General features: G+C 42.3%; 1 protein-coding gene across 1 annotated transcript in view; it reads left to right on the top strand.

Moving 5' to 3' along the window:
* Window positions 1–12,173: 12,173 nt before the first annotated feature.
* FBXL4 (F-box and leucine rich repeat protein 4) overlaps window positions 12,174–14,170 on the top strand; it is a 49,219-nt gene continuing 47,222 nt past the window's right edge. Inside the window, exons 1-2 of the mRNA XM_074150651.1 lie at window positions 12,174–12,345; window positions 13,152–13,741. Of these exons, the coding sequence (XP_074006752.1) occupies window positions 13,233–13,741 (509 nt within the window). The 5' untranslated portion in view covers window positions 12,174–12,345; window positions 13,152–13,232. The remainder of the gene's footprint in view (window positions 12,346–13,151; window positions 13,742–14,170) is intronic.

The raw sequence follows: 14,170 nt of genomic DNA, 5'->3' as shown, positions 1-14,170 counted from the left end.
ATTCTGAACTCTCCCATCAAAAAATAAGCTTTGCAATGTGTTTTGTATATTTCCTCTCCTTTTTTTTTGTTTGTTTATGGTTTTCTGTTGGTCGGTTGTTTTTTTTTTAAATAAAACACTGCAATCAGTAAAGCCTCCTTAATTTTTATGGATAAATTTTCTAATATTGTCTTCTAATACATCACTTTTTATATTTGTATGATATCTTTAGCAGTGGAGAAAGGTACTAAATAAGCATATGGTTTTACTGTTGGCATATTTACATGGCTGAAAGCAGCTTTTCTGCATGCAGCGGATGCACATGTTATTTCTGAAAGAAAACGTTTGCACCTCTGATCCATCACTTTGGAAGTCTAAGACATCAGTTGCAAAGCACCACTACCAACTTCTCCATTCATTGGCATTGATAACGATGCTCACATCGATCTGATTGGAACAGCGATATGAACTTCACAGTACTTCTCATAGTTCTCCAGGTTTCTAACCCTTGGGCAGCATTATCTTAATGTTTAGCATCTTCAGCTCTGCTGAGCTCTGATTTGACTGATCGTGCCATTATGAAATGTGGCAGCAGTGGATGAGCCACAGGCAGCTTTGTAGCCATGGAACACAACTGACCTATAAAAATACCTCTGGTCATATGAACATATTATAAAGGGTTTAAAATAGTTATGTGATGCTTGATGAGAGCCTAACAATGTCTTTTTGTGAGGCTAAATGACACATCTCTATTGAAATCAATATGGCTCAGGTCTGCAAACACTGAAGTACTGCACTGCAGCCGTACATATTCCCTTGGTTTTTGTGCTAAAAAACCACAGAGTGTGGACATTACACATGTCTGTCTCAAAACTACCAGTCACCTGCTCCTTGCTGCCAGTCAGTTCATACTGCCATCATGCAAGAAAATATGAAAAGGCTGATACATTTCTAAAGAAAAAGTACTAGCATGATAAAGAGATTTGAGCTGATTAACAATTACTACCAATCAATATCATAAACCTGATAAAACAGTCACACTAACTATTAGAACTTCCATGAAATTACAATACGATCTTGTTCAAATGTACCTTGCAGCTCTCTAGTTGTGAAGAAGGAATCAATTGTCCCCGTTCCTTGAGCATACATGCCTGCTGCCTGTGATACTCTCCTGCACTCCTAGCAGGCTGCAAGGAAAGCTTAGAGACTAGAAGCAGCCGACAGTGCACCAGAAGCACTGAGCTTTAGAAATCTGACATTCAGAAGGTGAAAGCAACGGGTCCGGTTTGAAGAAGGTAGGTGCTTTGCCAGAATTGCCTCTGGGAAAGTTTTTATGGCATAGACACCTAGAGCATTTACTTGTCTGCTGGAACAGAAAAATGGAGGTAGCCCAAGGGCTAAGGGAATTTCCTACTTCTTCTTTCAATTGTTATTCAGGTTTCAATGTTACTGTATATCTTGCTAAAGTGTTATACAGGTTTCACATTCCCACTCTTAAATTTCAATTGAATGCAGTAACAAGCTGTGCAGTGTCAACCCAAAAGCTTAATAAGATTGTATCTATCTCTGTCTCTTTAGATCCCTATATGAAGCCTATTGCTGGTTAAAATTAGCATATTATCCTTACTGAATCCTACTGCTGCTGACAAAGGATTCTGATTTAAAACTTGTGTGAAGATTCCTGCACAACAACCTCCTTGTGTACAGTAGATTATACTATCTCAGATTCCCTAATCCTCATTAAAAACCTCACGAAGACTTTAGTCAGCACATCCCTTCCAGGTTTGAGGATTATTGCTCATATTTCTGCAGGAAGACAAAAAGGAGAGAGGAAAGATTTTTAGCCACGATATGTCCAGGTGGTACAGTATAGGTGATACAGTATTTTGATAAATTGGGATTTTCTCATTCTTTATGCTTTTTCCTTAAAGCTTAATTACATATCATGTGGAGCGCTTCCACAGTAAGGGCAGCGCTTAGCCATTCAAATGCTGAAACTGTTATTGTTCTCTAATTTGATAATGTAATTCTAGGTACTTCACAGGAGACATAGCAAGACATTGCCCTTGCCCTAGTGAGTCCATAGCCTAAATTCTGTGTGATCTACCAAGAACCAGTGCCAAGCAGCAGAGACACAGATGAAATACTGCAGTAGTTTAATCGTGCATAAAATTTATGCACATACCTGTACTCTGGCACATCCTTCTCTTTATATTTTAATAAAAATACAGGAAAAGAAAGATAAAATGCAGCAAATATGATTACCTAAGCAACATTTCATTTTCACAGAGCACAGCAGAGAGAGGATGCTACGCAAAATATGGTTACATCAAAAAAGGGAATTAAAAATGTCCCCTGAAAATACAGAGTTCAAGCTGACACAGAAACCAGTGACTTGTTAGGCCTGGCTCATGGAAACACCTACAAACATGTTTAAATTTACTCAGTGAGGAGTTTCATTGACTTAGTATACTTCCTCTTCCACTTCAAAGAATATATGTAATTTCACATATCAAAAAGCAGTAATGCCGGTCCAAGAGGCAGTGAGATGTTTCCCACACTGGGTTAATATCCTGGGATGCAGAGGAAACCAGAGAGAACAACTCACACCAACGGCAATGGTGGTGTGCATACGCATTCAGCGCTGCTTTGCAGTTAACACTTGGCCAAGTTTGTTGTATTAAAAATAACTCACTGATTAAAATGATGCTATTATTTTGGGGGTTCAATTTAAACATGTAGAAATACAAAGCTTTGCAAAGTGATAACAAAATTCAGATCAGTTTCCTGCTGGGAGCAGGACCTGGTGGCTTAGAAGCCAGGCAGTTTTTTGCATGATTTGTTTATTTAAAAAAATGTTTTGTCAACCAATATGTTAGAAATAGCAACACAGGCCTCTCTTTTTTTGCAAACTTAACTAAAGTGTTACCCTGTTTTCAGGAGGAGCTGTCACCTAACTCCTTCCCCACGGCTCAGCTAAGTTTCATTGCTTAATCAGTAGATTCTTCATTCTCACTAAAAATCGTTTTGCTATGTGATCTTTTTCAGCAACCACCTTGCCTGAAAAAGTGGATCTGGACATCTTCTAAGAGTGCAGAACATAACAGACCCTTGGAGATCCCAGCCACAACAGCTAATATGGTGGGTTCTTTACCTCCTTCTATGGAAACTTTCCCTCTGGACATTTTTGTCAGTCATCACAATCGCGATTTGTGGTGACGGGCTAAAGTACCTGACTGTGGATCCAAGACCCAGCCAAATGTCTTGGGAGTCAAAAGTAACTGAAATGTCACCAGTCATATCATTTCCTTATGTGCCTTTTGTGTGGACACAGACATAACTTAATCACATTTAACCATGCCAGTTATATGGCTTCCCATTCCTTATACCTAATTTTGAAATAACAATATTCCTACTGACTTCAGTAAGATTTCCCCCTAATGAGCAAGCCATAGCACCGCTTATCATAATGAGCAAAAGCTGAAGGAGAAGCAGGATGCTCTTAAGATGTGAATTTGGTGGTTACAAAGTTTGATTAACACACAGAAGATAAGTCTCACTGTTATTTTACAAACGGAAGGTTTCCTGTACTGTTCACAGAATCACAGAATCCTCATGGCTGGAACGGACCTTTGAGATCATCGAGTCCAACCACAAAAAAAAAAAAAAAAGAAACCCATACAAACAAACCACAAATGGACACAAACCAACAATCTTGGGCACTAGAGCATGCCCTGAAGTGCCATGTCTACACGTTTCTTAAATACCTCCAGGGATGGCGACTCCACCACCTCCCTGGGCAGGCTGTTCCAGTGCCTGACCACTCTCCCAGTAAAGTAATTCTTCCTAATATCTAATCTAAACCTCCCCTGCTGCAACTTCAGACCATTTCCTCTGGTCCTGTCATTATTCACTTGGAAGAAGAGGCCAACACCCACCTCTTTACAACCTCTTTTCAGGTAGTTGTAGAGGGCAATGAGGTCTCCCCTCAGCCTCCTCTTCTCCAAACTAAAGATGCCCAGTTGTACTGGTGTATTTCATTCCAACAGAGAGGACCCTTTCTGGAACATATTCTACCCTTATCTTTATTGCGGATGTGTATGTAGAAATGGGTATAAAGTGTCTATGTGGAAAATTATCTGCCAGTTCCAGATGTGGATAACTGTTGAATATAAACACAGATCATCAATTGATTTTTACAAAGGCTGTGGAACGATAATTTGACAGTAATTTGGAGCACATCTTGAACGCACACAGCTTGCTTTTGAGACAGCAGCCTAGACAAAAAGGACACTGTCACCCAATGTCCTCTGTCCCCTTCAATAAATACTAGCATGTCCCCGTAGTTTTAAAATGCTACCTGCTGTTGGACAACCTCTGAGAATAACGATGAAGCTGGTTCTGTAATTTGTCTAGCCTGGCAAGGATGCCTTCATCAATAGTGCATATTTGCTGTTTGAAAGCTTGGGGATGGTCTACGCTAAGGGGAGAGAGATGCACCTCCAAACAGTGATATCGCCTGTGTCTCTGAGGCACCTGTCATAGGAGTGAATGAGATAGATAGGCTGGATCACCTGGAGGCAGCCATGTCTCCCCATGGGTTATGGAATGCTCCTAGAAGACTAGATCAAACACAAAGCTAAATTTTACAAAGCTTTATTTACAAAGCTAAATTTTAGTGATAATTCCAGCATTTGTGAACTGGAGAGTGAATGAAGAGAAAAACTTTTCTTACCCTTCTATCTTCTGCACTAACACAGAACTCAATTTCAATATCTGAGCCAGCTGCATGCTTTCCCTGTGTAGCCGATAAACAGAAATGGATACCCTTAGATTCCTGTTCCTAGGTGATATAATTCATGCTAAAGTAGAAGTCTTAAATGGGTTAGGTAAATTGTGCTTTCAAAGCGTTCCCCTTCTCTTAATTGACCAGAAATGGGGCATAGCATGATACTTACAAAAGCCAAAATGAAAATAATGAAACGAAATAAAAACCAAAAACTCAGCTTCATGTCTAACCAATTTTCTGATTCATCAAACTCATTCATAATCTTATTTCAGATTTATTTTATTTTTTTGGTTATTACGAATTCAAATTTTGAAGTGGCCACTGTCTGGGGAAGGGAGTATTGAAAGCACCTTTATAAGCACTGTGTAGCTACCACCCGACTGTGGGGTAGGAGTGAGGCTAAATGATGTAGAAAGGCCCGCTACGCTGCTGGCACTGGAACCCGACGAGCCTACGTTCCTCCTCTGTAGAAGAAACGCCTTAAAAGTTAGGGCTTAAATCGCTGTTTTAAAACGGTACAGTGGCATCTTACGCATATAAAACATGTGTGTACACGTGTGTATTTCTGTATGTGTACACACATGTGCGCGCAGGTATATGAACCACCTATAAACCGGTCCCCCTGGCACGTCTGCTTGTGGAAAGCAGGGTTGTGTAGCGCCTTGTCTGCCACTATGGTTAGCAGCAGAGAAGCACTCTATCCTAAATTATAGATTTCTATATTTGGATTTTATTATAAACATATAGAATTTATACTAAAGCTTTATACAAAGAGTACCTTAGATATCAAGTATTTTGAATATTTTCGGGATTTTTGCAACTATTTTTGACCACCTAGTCGGAGTCAGCATCACTATTTCCTACTGTAACTGAACGGACCCGGGTACCATCTTAATGTGGAGCATCCACGGCCGGAGACGGGAGGAGGCCAGACGGACCGATGGAGATTTTGTTGATCGCGGCAGGAGCTGGAATCGGAAGCGGCGGTTGGGAGAGAAGGCACAAGTGCTTGGGCATGCATAGCAAATTAGAGGATATGGAAGCAAAACATGACACTTCCTCAGCAATATGCCAGTTGGGGACCCAAGAGGCACTACAATTCGCCGGAGCAAGTGCTCATTAAGACCAATTAAAATCAGGGCTGCCCTTACGACACGCCGGGGACTCAAAGCACCACGTTAAAGGCATGACCCGGTTGGGCCGGGGCTTAGGTAAGTGAGACTTACAGAGGAGCTAAAAAGCGTTGGGAGGACACCAGGCCGGGGCTTGCCCAAGGGCAGGTGGGCTTCCAGCGGACGGCCCGCAGCGCTTCCGCGGCCGCTGAGGTAAAGCCACACAAGCCAGAGGGGGCTTGAACCCCAAACAGTGAGGAAACAGTAACACACACACACACACACCCTTTATTTTACTTTTTGCAAGTAAAATAAAGAACGGGACGCGCCCCTTCCTCCCGCTGAAGCCCGCTCGCCCGCCGCCTCCCTCAGCCCGCTAACGGCAACGGCCGCCCCGCCCCGCGCTGAGGCGCGGGCACGCGCAGCTGGCGGCCGCGGCCCCGCCCCCGCGGCCGCCCGCCGCCGCCGCCGCCGCCGCGCCTCTTCCTCCGCCGCTCCGCCCCCGCCGCCGTGTGGGGCTTCCGGCGGGTGCCTGGCGCGGTGGCGGCGGCGGCCCGAGCCGCTCCGCCCTCTGGACGGGGTAGGGTGGCGGCTCCGCGCTGGCGGGGGAGGGCCGCGCCGCTCGACCGGGGCCCCTCCCCTCGGGCCGCGGGAGGGGGACAGGGCGGCAGGTGGCGGGCCGCCCGCCCGCCCGCCCGCCCGGCCTGGCGGCGCCGCCAGCCCGCCGGTTACCGCGGTGGCGGGCCCGGTGCGGGCGCCGGTCCTGCGCGGCGGAGGCGGGGGCCCGGCGGTGGTTGGCGGGGCCGGGGCGGGCTGTCGGGCGGGGAGGGGAGCCGGCGGGCAGCGGCGGCACCGGGGCAAGTCCCGCCGGGCTCGGGGCCTTGGGGAGACACAGGTGCCCGAGGGGTGCGACGGGGTAGGGAGGAGAGGGAGCGGGGCGGGAGGAAGAGCGACGGAGGCGGGGGGAGCTGAGGCACCGCGGGCGGCGCATCACCCCGGGCGGGCCGGGCCGGGCCCGCCTCGGTGGGCGTGAACCGCCCCACGGTCCCCGTGGTGATACCAGGAGTTACACCCGGTTGCCCAGTTGCCCCATCACAACCCGACAGAAGCGGGGGGAGGGGGGGGGGGAGTGGGGGAGAAGCTGAAATAGCAATATGTAATTTTATTTTTTATTTTTTTTTTTATATGTAGTTTGAGGTGTCACTCCACGTGAGCTGTTCCCGGTTGCCAGTGCAGGCTGATGAGGGGGCGGTGGGAGATAGCAGCCCAGGCAGCTGACCAGCAAGTAGGTGTGAGACAGAATGTGACCGTATGGAGAGGTAGTACAACACTGTGAAGAGAAAAATGAGCAGACAAACGCCCTTGGATTGCTTATTGAAAGTAGTGTTGAATAGGGATATATTTATATATATATATTTAATTTTTTTTGGTATGAGGAGCAACAACAGTTTCACCATAGCTGGAAGGGCAGTTGTGCAAAATGAAGTGGTGTAATGCTGGTGCCTTTAGGCTTTGTGTAGAATGAGTCGTTTCTAAAAAGGGGCTGCCTGATGATGGTTTCCCCAAATTGAGAAGCAGTTTCTGTTATGTGTGAAGACAACCTCCAGAAGGCTGGGTGGTCACCTGGAGCGTGTAAGAGATGCCCAAGGAACTTTTGTCTCCATTACACTGCGATGCCAAACCATGCAGAGTTCAGGACCTAGGAAGGAACAGGCAATCACTGGAGTAATCTGAAATTCTTGGATTTTGCCCATTTTGATCCTCGTGACAGCAACACAACCAAGATCTTAAATAGATAGAATTGTCATAATGTTCTGTTATTTTTCAAACTATAAATTTATAAGTTGCAAGTGTGTAAAATGGCTATGTTTTTAGTGCCAGAACACGTTATAGGAATAAAAACAGGAAATGGGGCCTGAGTTTAAAGCATGCTGAAAGAGCTTATTAATTTTTAATTAATATTAGCTTCTAGTTTCAACAAGTTGAATGTAGATGTTGGTATAATCTAGGTAATTAACAGTAAGAGATGCTAACCTGTGGTAAAAATACTGTTTTAGCCTGTAACGTAAGGATCTAGTATTCCCTCTGTGCATTAATGTACAAAGATAATTAAGAGATTTCCCATTTACTATCTTTTATCTAAAATGCATATATTAAATTGCATTAATCTTCCCTCAGAGGTGATACAATCTATTGTTTTTGTCATTTATACATCCTTTGTAATTTGTCAATCTTGCTGTTTCTTTTATAGTCAAATGAAGGAAAACTCTGCACGGTACTCCCAAGTGTGAGATTAGCAAAGCTGGCATAAAGAGGAAGTAGTACCTCTCTGGCTTTAAAAATCAAACCTGGTGTATACATGACTTGTATATACAACATTTGCTTCTCTTGAAATAGACAAGAGTTCGTACTAACACACACATTGCCAGGGATGGCTCAGGGACGAAATATGCCATTTTTTTTTTTTTCTATGTCTAATATCTTTTACTTGTTATGTTTTTACACACATCCTTTGCTTTGCAGCCCCTCCAAACCCTCAGTATTTTTCTGTATGTTTCCTACCTTTTTTTCAGCAGTCTCGTTGGTGAATAACTACATAATTATGTCCTGTTCCTGCTCTCATGGGATGAAATTGTGAATAGGGGGGGGAGCTGCATTTGCAAAACCAACCAAAATGAATAGGTACAGTAATCATTAACAGGATGGTTGCTTGGAAGCTGGGAAATAGATTTGTGTACGTAAACTCCCTGTAAAAAGGGGCAAAATAGACTGAAGAGATCTACTGCTTTTGAATGCTTTAAGTTTAATTAGTGTGTGTTCCCATTAAATCTGTACAGAAACCATAAGACATTTTTGTTTTATCAAGGTTTGTTGTATTTGAAAGAAGGAAATAGTGAATTACAGTCTTAGAAGTCTTTCTGTATGTATAGCACGAAGAGAAGAAGGGGTTAATCATAATAGGAAAGGGAATTTGCCCATATAATTGAAATAGTTGCCAATTAAATAATGATCTGAATAGGAGAGATTGTGAATAACATGGTGGGCTCTAATGTATTTTGAAAGAAGGTAGCATCTCTCTTTCTTAGGAAAGTTTTATTCCAGGACTGGTCCAGTTGGGTTCTCTGAAGTCCTGTCTATCTTGTAAAACCTGAGGTGACATTTCCGTGGCCCTTTGAGCTGGTCTGACTTGGGGCTCTTGCAGTCTTAGTGCCTCCTTCAGCCAGCACTGACTTCACATTAACCGTCAACGAGTTGACCAGACTGAAAGCTACCCTTGCTTGCAGGAGTGGTTGGTGTCTGGCTGGAGAGGTGGCTGTGAAGCAGAGAAGGATGGGTCTGTGCAGGGCAGAGCTCGGGCAGCCCCGAGAGAGTTTGGGGGACGGGATCCAGTCGGGAAGTGCAAATTGGGCATGTGGGCATAGGACAGCACCTCACAACGTCATTGTACATTCATAGCGCGTTGCTTCCTGTTTCTAACCAAACCATCATGCCTTCTGTGCTAGTCTGCGGTGGCTGCTGAAGGTCCTGGTATTCAGTCCGTTAATATGGTCCAAAAATGGTATCTTGACAGAAAAAAAAATATGATATAGAAGAAACCAAATAAAAGAAGTAGAGGGCTGCTGCTTGGGAGAATGATAGTAAGATATGTTTAAAAGAAACCTTTATTAAGCTTCAGTTTGGCATAATTATGCCTGTACAGAAGAAAATGAATAATATACAGCAGGCCAAAGATGCTGCCAGAGACTGGAAAGTGTAGTTGCATAGACCCAAATGGATCTCTTAAAAATAATCAAGCGGTTTTGGGGGAAAGGGGAGTTTTTCATATAAGCTTTGCATGTACATGAACTGCTCTGCTCCAGAGCTGTTTATCTTGATGCTTTGGATAGGCCTGAGTCTGCATTTTTATCTTTTTTTTTTTTTTTTTTTTTCAAAGTTAAATCCCTTTAATTGGAAATCAGCTTGACCTGTGGTAGTTCCTGAAAAAATCTCTCTACATCATCTGGCCCTACTGATCTGTATTTAATACAATTCTTTCACTAGCTTATTATCCTTCAACCTCTTGAGCAATTTTTCATTCGTCTTTTAACTACACACAATTCCTAGTGCTGCTTTTAAAATGCCAAAAGACTTTCTATTTCTACTGCAGTCCTAATAATGCTTATTTATCCTTCTTTTGTAATAGTTTTCCGTTTCCTCTTACTTGTTATAAACTACTAAATCCTATATTGCTTTTAAGTCTTTAGAAGTAATTTTCCTCCACTTGTATTGCTTTTTTAGACTAGTATGTTTTTCTGAAAGCTGTATGCTCTGCCTTGTTTCTTCCTACTTAATAACTTTTGAGCTTGTTGACTGCTGTCAGCCAAAATTGACAAAGCAGCGTTAGTCTCAAGGATATCAAATATTTACAGGTCATATGAAAATCACTGTTTTGGGAGAGGGGGAATGACCCGAATTAATGTTTCTGCTGATGAAAAACCTGCAGTACGTTTTCAGGTTATCTGCTCTGTTAGACCTGACTTAAACTGGGCAGCCACTCGATGTAGGGCTCTGAACCAGCCGGTGGTTGGGCTGCCCTTTGACAAGCTGAGAGGGAGGACCTGATCTTTAAGTAGTCCAACTGAAGGATAGACCTCTACCTAAAATAGACCTCTGTAAAGCCATAATTTCCACGGAGCAGCCTTCGAACCATGTTAATCAGTGAAATTTTTGAGTTAGAAGCTGGTGTATATGCTGGTCAGCGCATGATTCCAGGGTTTGACAGCAGTGAGCTTGTTGAAGTTTAATGTCTGTTGGCGTATTCTGTAAATTGATTTTTTTTTTTTTTTTTAAGGGAAAAATCCAGAAGGAGAATGTATTTGTAATCTTCACTTAAAGCAGTTCCATGCTGAAAAGATAAAATAAAAGTTTTCAGTTTGGAGTTGGTTTTTCAGGTGTTTTTTTAAGGAGGAGAGATTGGAGGTTGTGCTGCTTTTTTCCCCAGTGCCTTTTCTAAAACGTCGTTCAACAGGATGTTTGGGGGAAATGTGACATTATTGGGTTTTGGCATTCCAGGAGAGCTTGAAGTGGATCCAGCCTATCGTCTTATGCATTCCCTTCTGCACCGAATGTCAGGAGTAATTCATGTTGTTGACAGCGATGTCAACATGTGAAACTGAGTGAAGGACAGGAACTAAACAAAAAGCTAATAATAGAAGAGGCAAGAAAGTGAGAAGTGAACACTTCGTTAGTAAACTTTCACGCTGTCACGAGTAAGGGGGTCAAATAGTGCAGCCTGTCCTTATCTGTTACTGCAAGCGCCTTCTTGCCGGCAACGTTCGAGCCAGAGAGAGCTGTTGGTACATCTATGTGCGTTTTGTAAGTATGGGAAACAAGCAGTTTACCCAAGAAACACGCACAGTGGATACAAAAGTCACCTTGATTTGTCTCCATTTCTTTAATTATTTCCCCCACTTTAAGCTTATGCTGCCAAAAACTCTATAAAAGTATGATCTCACTTGTAGCCATTACAAACGTTAAATATATGGTTTGCCTCCCAGGCAATGTGAGGCATGATGTTAGTTGTTGTTTGATGTGTCTTCTGCAATAGAAGAGTAATTTCTGTTGGTTCAGTGATTACCACAGTATGTGGTAACGATGATAAACTAACAGGCAACTCTAGTACAGGCAGTTGAAGAAACATTTAATCTATTTTGAGACATGCTTAGTCATCCCTGTTTTGGCCTCTAACAAGTTATGGGCATCGCTCCTTATTCTTTCCTAGTAAATGCCATGAACAGGCTAATCTAAAGGTCAGTTTGTGAGAAATTGTCTCTGATGCTGGAGGATGGGAGTTCTGGAGTGCTGTGTTATTGCCCAAGTGTGTTGTGTAGCGCTAGCAGAAATCAGAGAATATGTTCCACGTTTCCTTGTGTGTTGGTAAATCTAACAGTTTACACCACGCAGGTATGGAGCGGCTGCTAAATATGGGACAAGCATATGTAAGAGGATCTTTATTAGTAGGCAATATGATACAGCCCTTCTGTGGCCTAAAGACAACATTCACCTAGAAATATTTCTTCACCGTTGTAAACAGAAAACTTTAGTAAAGAGACTTACCTTTGTTTTTTTCTAATAGTTAAACCTGCTTGTTTGTTTGTTTTACTTGTGGATGGTGTAGGCAGTGTAAAACACATTAATAACCTTAATTATTAGCATCTTTTGTGTTGATTTTTTCAGGTGGTCTTGTGTGCATATCTAGTACATTTTGTCTCTAACTGAATTGTTACATAAATGAAAATATTTTCTCTTGTCAGAAGTAAAATGCTTTCTATGGGGACTTCTGCTTCCGATGCCAGGACTCTTCAGAAGGCTTACTTTGTTGCTTGGCTTAAAGGGAGATGATGTTGTTAATTAATTATGAACATCCTTCAGGAGGCTGGTGACCCTTCTGTCGTTGGTAAATGCTGTCATGGACAACTTCAAAGGGTAAAGGCAATATTTTTGTGAGACTGTTTTAAGCTAGTGCTCTGATGCAGGAAGCAGTGCGTTCAGTTTCTCGTTTAGAGTAACTGCCCAAAACTCTTTACACTTTTAAAACCATTCACTAGTTACAGGAACAAATTAGAGGAAGCAGTTTGTTGGAGTAGCTGTCCAACTTTTTATGCAAGCTGTCTTTGAAGGGTGTACTTACTTTTCAGATTATAACATAGTCTAGATATACTTGAACTAGCGTGAAGTAATTCGGGTCCTGGGAGCAGTCCTGTTGCAAAATGCAAGCAGTGAAGTAACTTAGGTTTTGTTGAGCTGCACTGCTGCAGCCTGACTAGGTACCTGAATACTTTGTTTACACACAGTTTTAGTGTTAAGTATTTCTAAACTATACTACAGGTAATTTTAGCTGTACCTTCAGGTACTCTTCCACAGTTGTTTACTGCAAGGGCCAGATTTCATTTCGTACTTGATTTTATTTCCATAAGACAGTGCAAGATTTTTTCTCTTCGTAAATCCCTGAAAACAATACTTAATTTAACCATTACTCTTTTTGTTGCTTGAGGATTATTTTTGGGTAATGTTTCTTCATAGTCTTCTCTTCTTTAAACACAGTAAATTACACTTAGTAGCTTCCAACTAAATAAAATGTAATAGTTTATTAATGTGTCTTAAAATAAAATGTAATAGTTTATTAATGTTTTAGTAGCAGCGTTTTGTTTAAGATGATATTTGAAAGTGTACAGTTTGCTTTCTAAGGATGTTTTATCTGCTCATTATGTTTATTCATTCTGTTTTATCAGCTCTTTTCCAAAACACCGCAAGCAGTTAATGCACTTTATAAAGGACTCCTGACCTTTTGCATCTTCCTAAATTGTATCTAGATGTCACCAGTGTTTCCCATGTTAACAGTTCTGAGCATGTTTTACTATATGTGCCTTCGGCGCCGAGCTAGGACAGCGACGAGAGGAGAAATGAACAGCCGGAGGGCTATTGAATCAAACACCCGAGCCTTACCTATCAATGTTGAAATAGTTCAGTACGCCAAAGAAGTGTTGGATTTCAGCTCTCACTACGGTAGTGAGAACAGCATGTCGTACACCATGTGGAATTTAGCAGGTATTCCAAACGTGTACCCTAGTTCGGGTGACTTCACTCAGACTGCTGTCTTTCGGACTTACGGGACCTGGTGGGATCATTGCCCTAGCGCTCGGCTGCCGTTCAAGAGGACGCCACCCACCTTCTGTAGCCAGGACTACGTGGAACTCGCTTTTGAGGAACCAGTTTATCCCACCGCAGTGCACATTCTGGAAACCTATCATCCTGGAGCTGTAGTTAGGATTTTGGCATGCTCTGCAAATCCTTACTCACAAAATCCACCAGCTGAAGTAAGGTAACTTTTTTTTTTTTCCTCCTTTATGCTTTCCTGTAAGATGTTGAATGCTACAAATAATGCTGTTTAACAAACTTTACTTCTTAGTATTTCTCCATTTTATATCTGACCCACTAATGTTTTATTTATTTCTACGTGTTTTTAAAGCTGTGGTGACATGTTTTTATAGCAACTTCAGAGAAGTGGATTTTTTTGGAAGGAATTAATGCAGATCCTAATATCAGATTTGATTTGTGTAATGATAGTTTTTGTGTTGGAATTTTTATGAGCAATAATTATTATGTATGTACAAAAATCTCTTGTGAAATGGCAGTTTTTCTGAGTTCTTCTTCTGCAATAAGAAAGGCAAATCATGTAAAAAAAGGCTGAGGATTCACAGTTGCTGTATCGTCCTGCTTTCAGGTAGCCATAAACTCTTCCTTCCTTCTG

The sequence above is a fragment of the Numenius arquata genome, chromosome 7 (genome assembly GCF_964106895.1).
Source record: "Numenius arquata chromosome 7, bNumArq3.hap1.1, whole genome shotgun sequence".
NCBI classification, from domain to species: domain Eukaryota; kingdom Metazoa; phylum Chordata; class Aves; order Charadriiformes; family Scolopacidae; genus Numenius; species Numenius arquata.
Note: the sequence above shows the minus strand (reverse complement) of the source record. Positions and strands in the feature narration are given on the sequence as shown.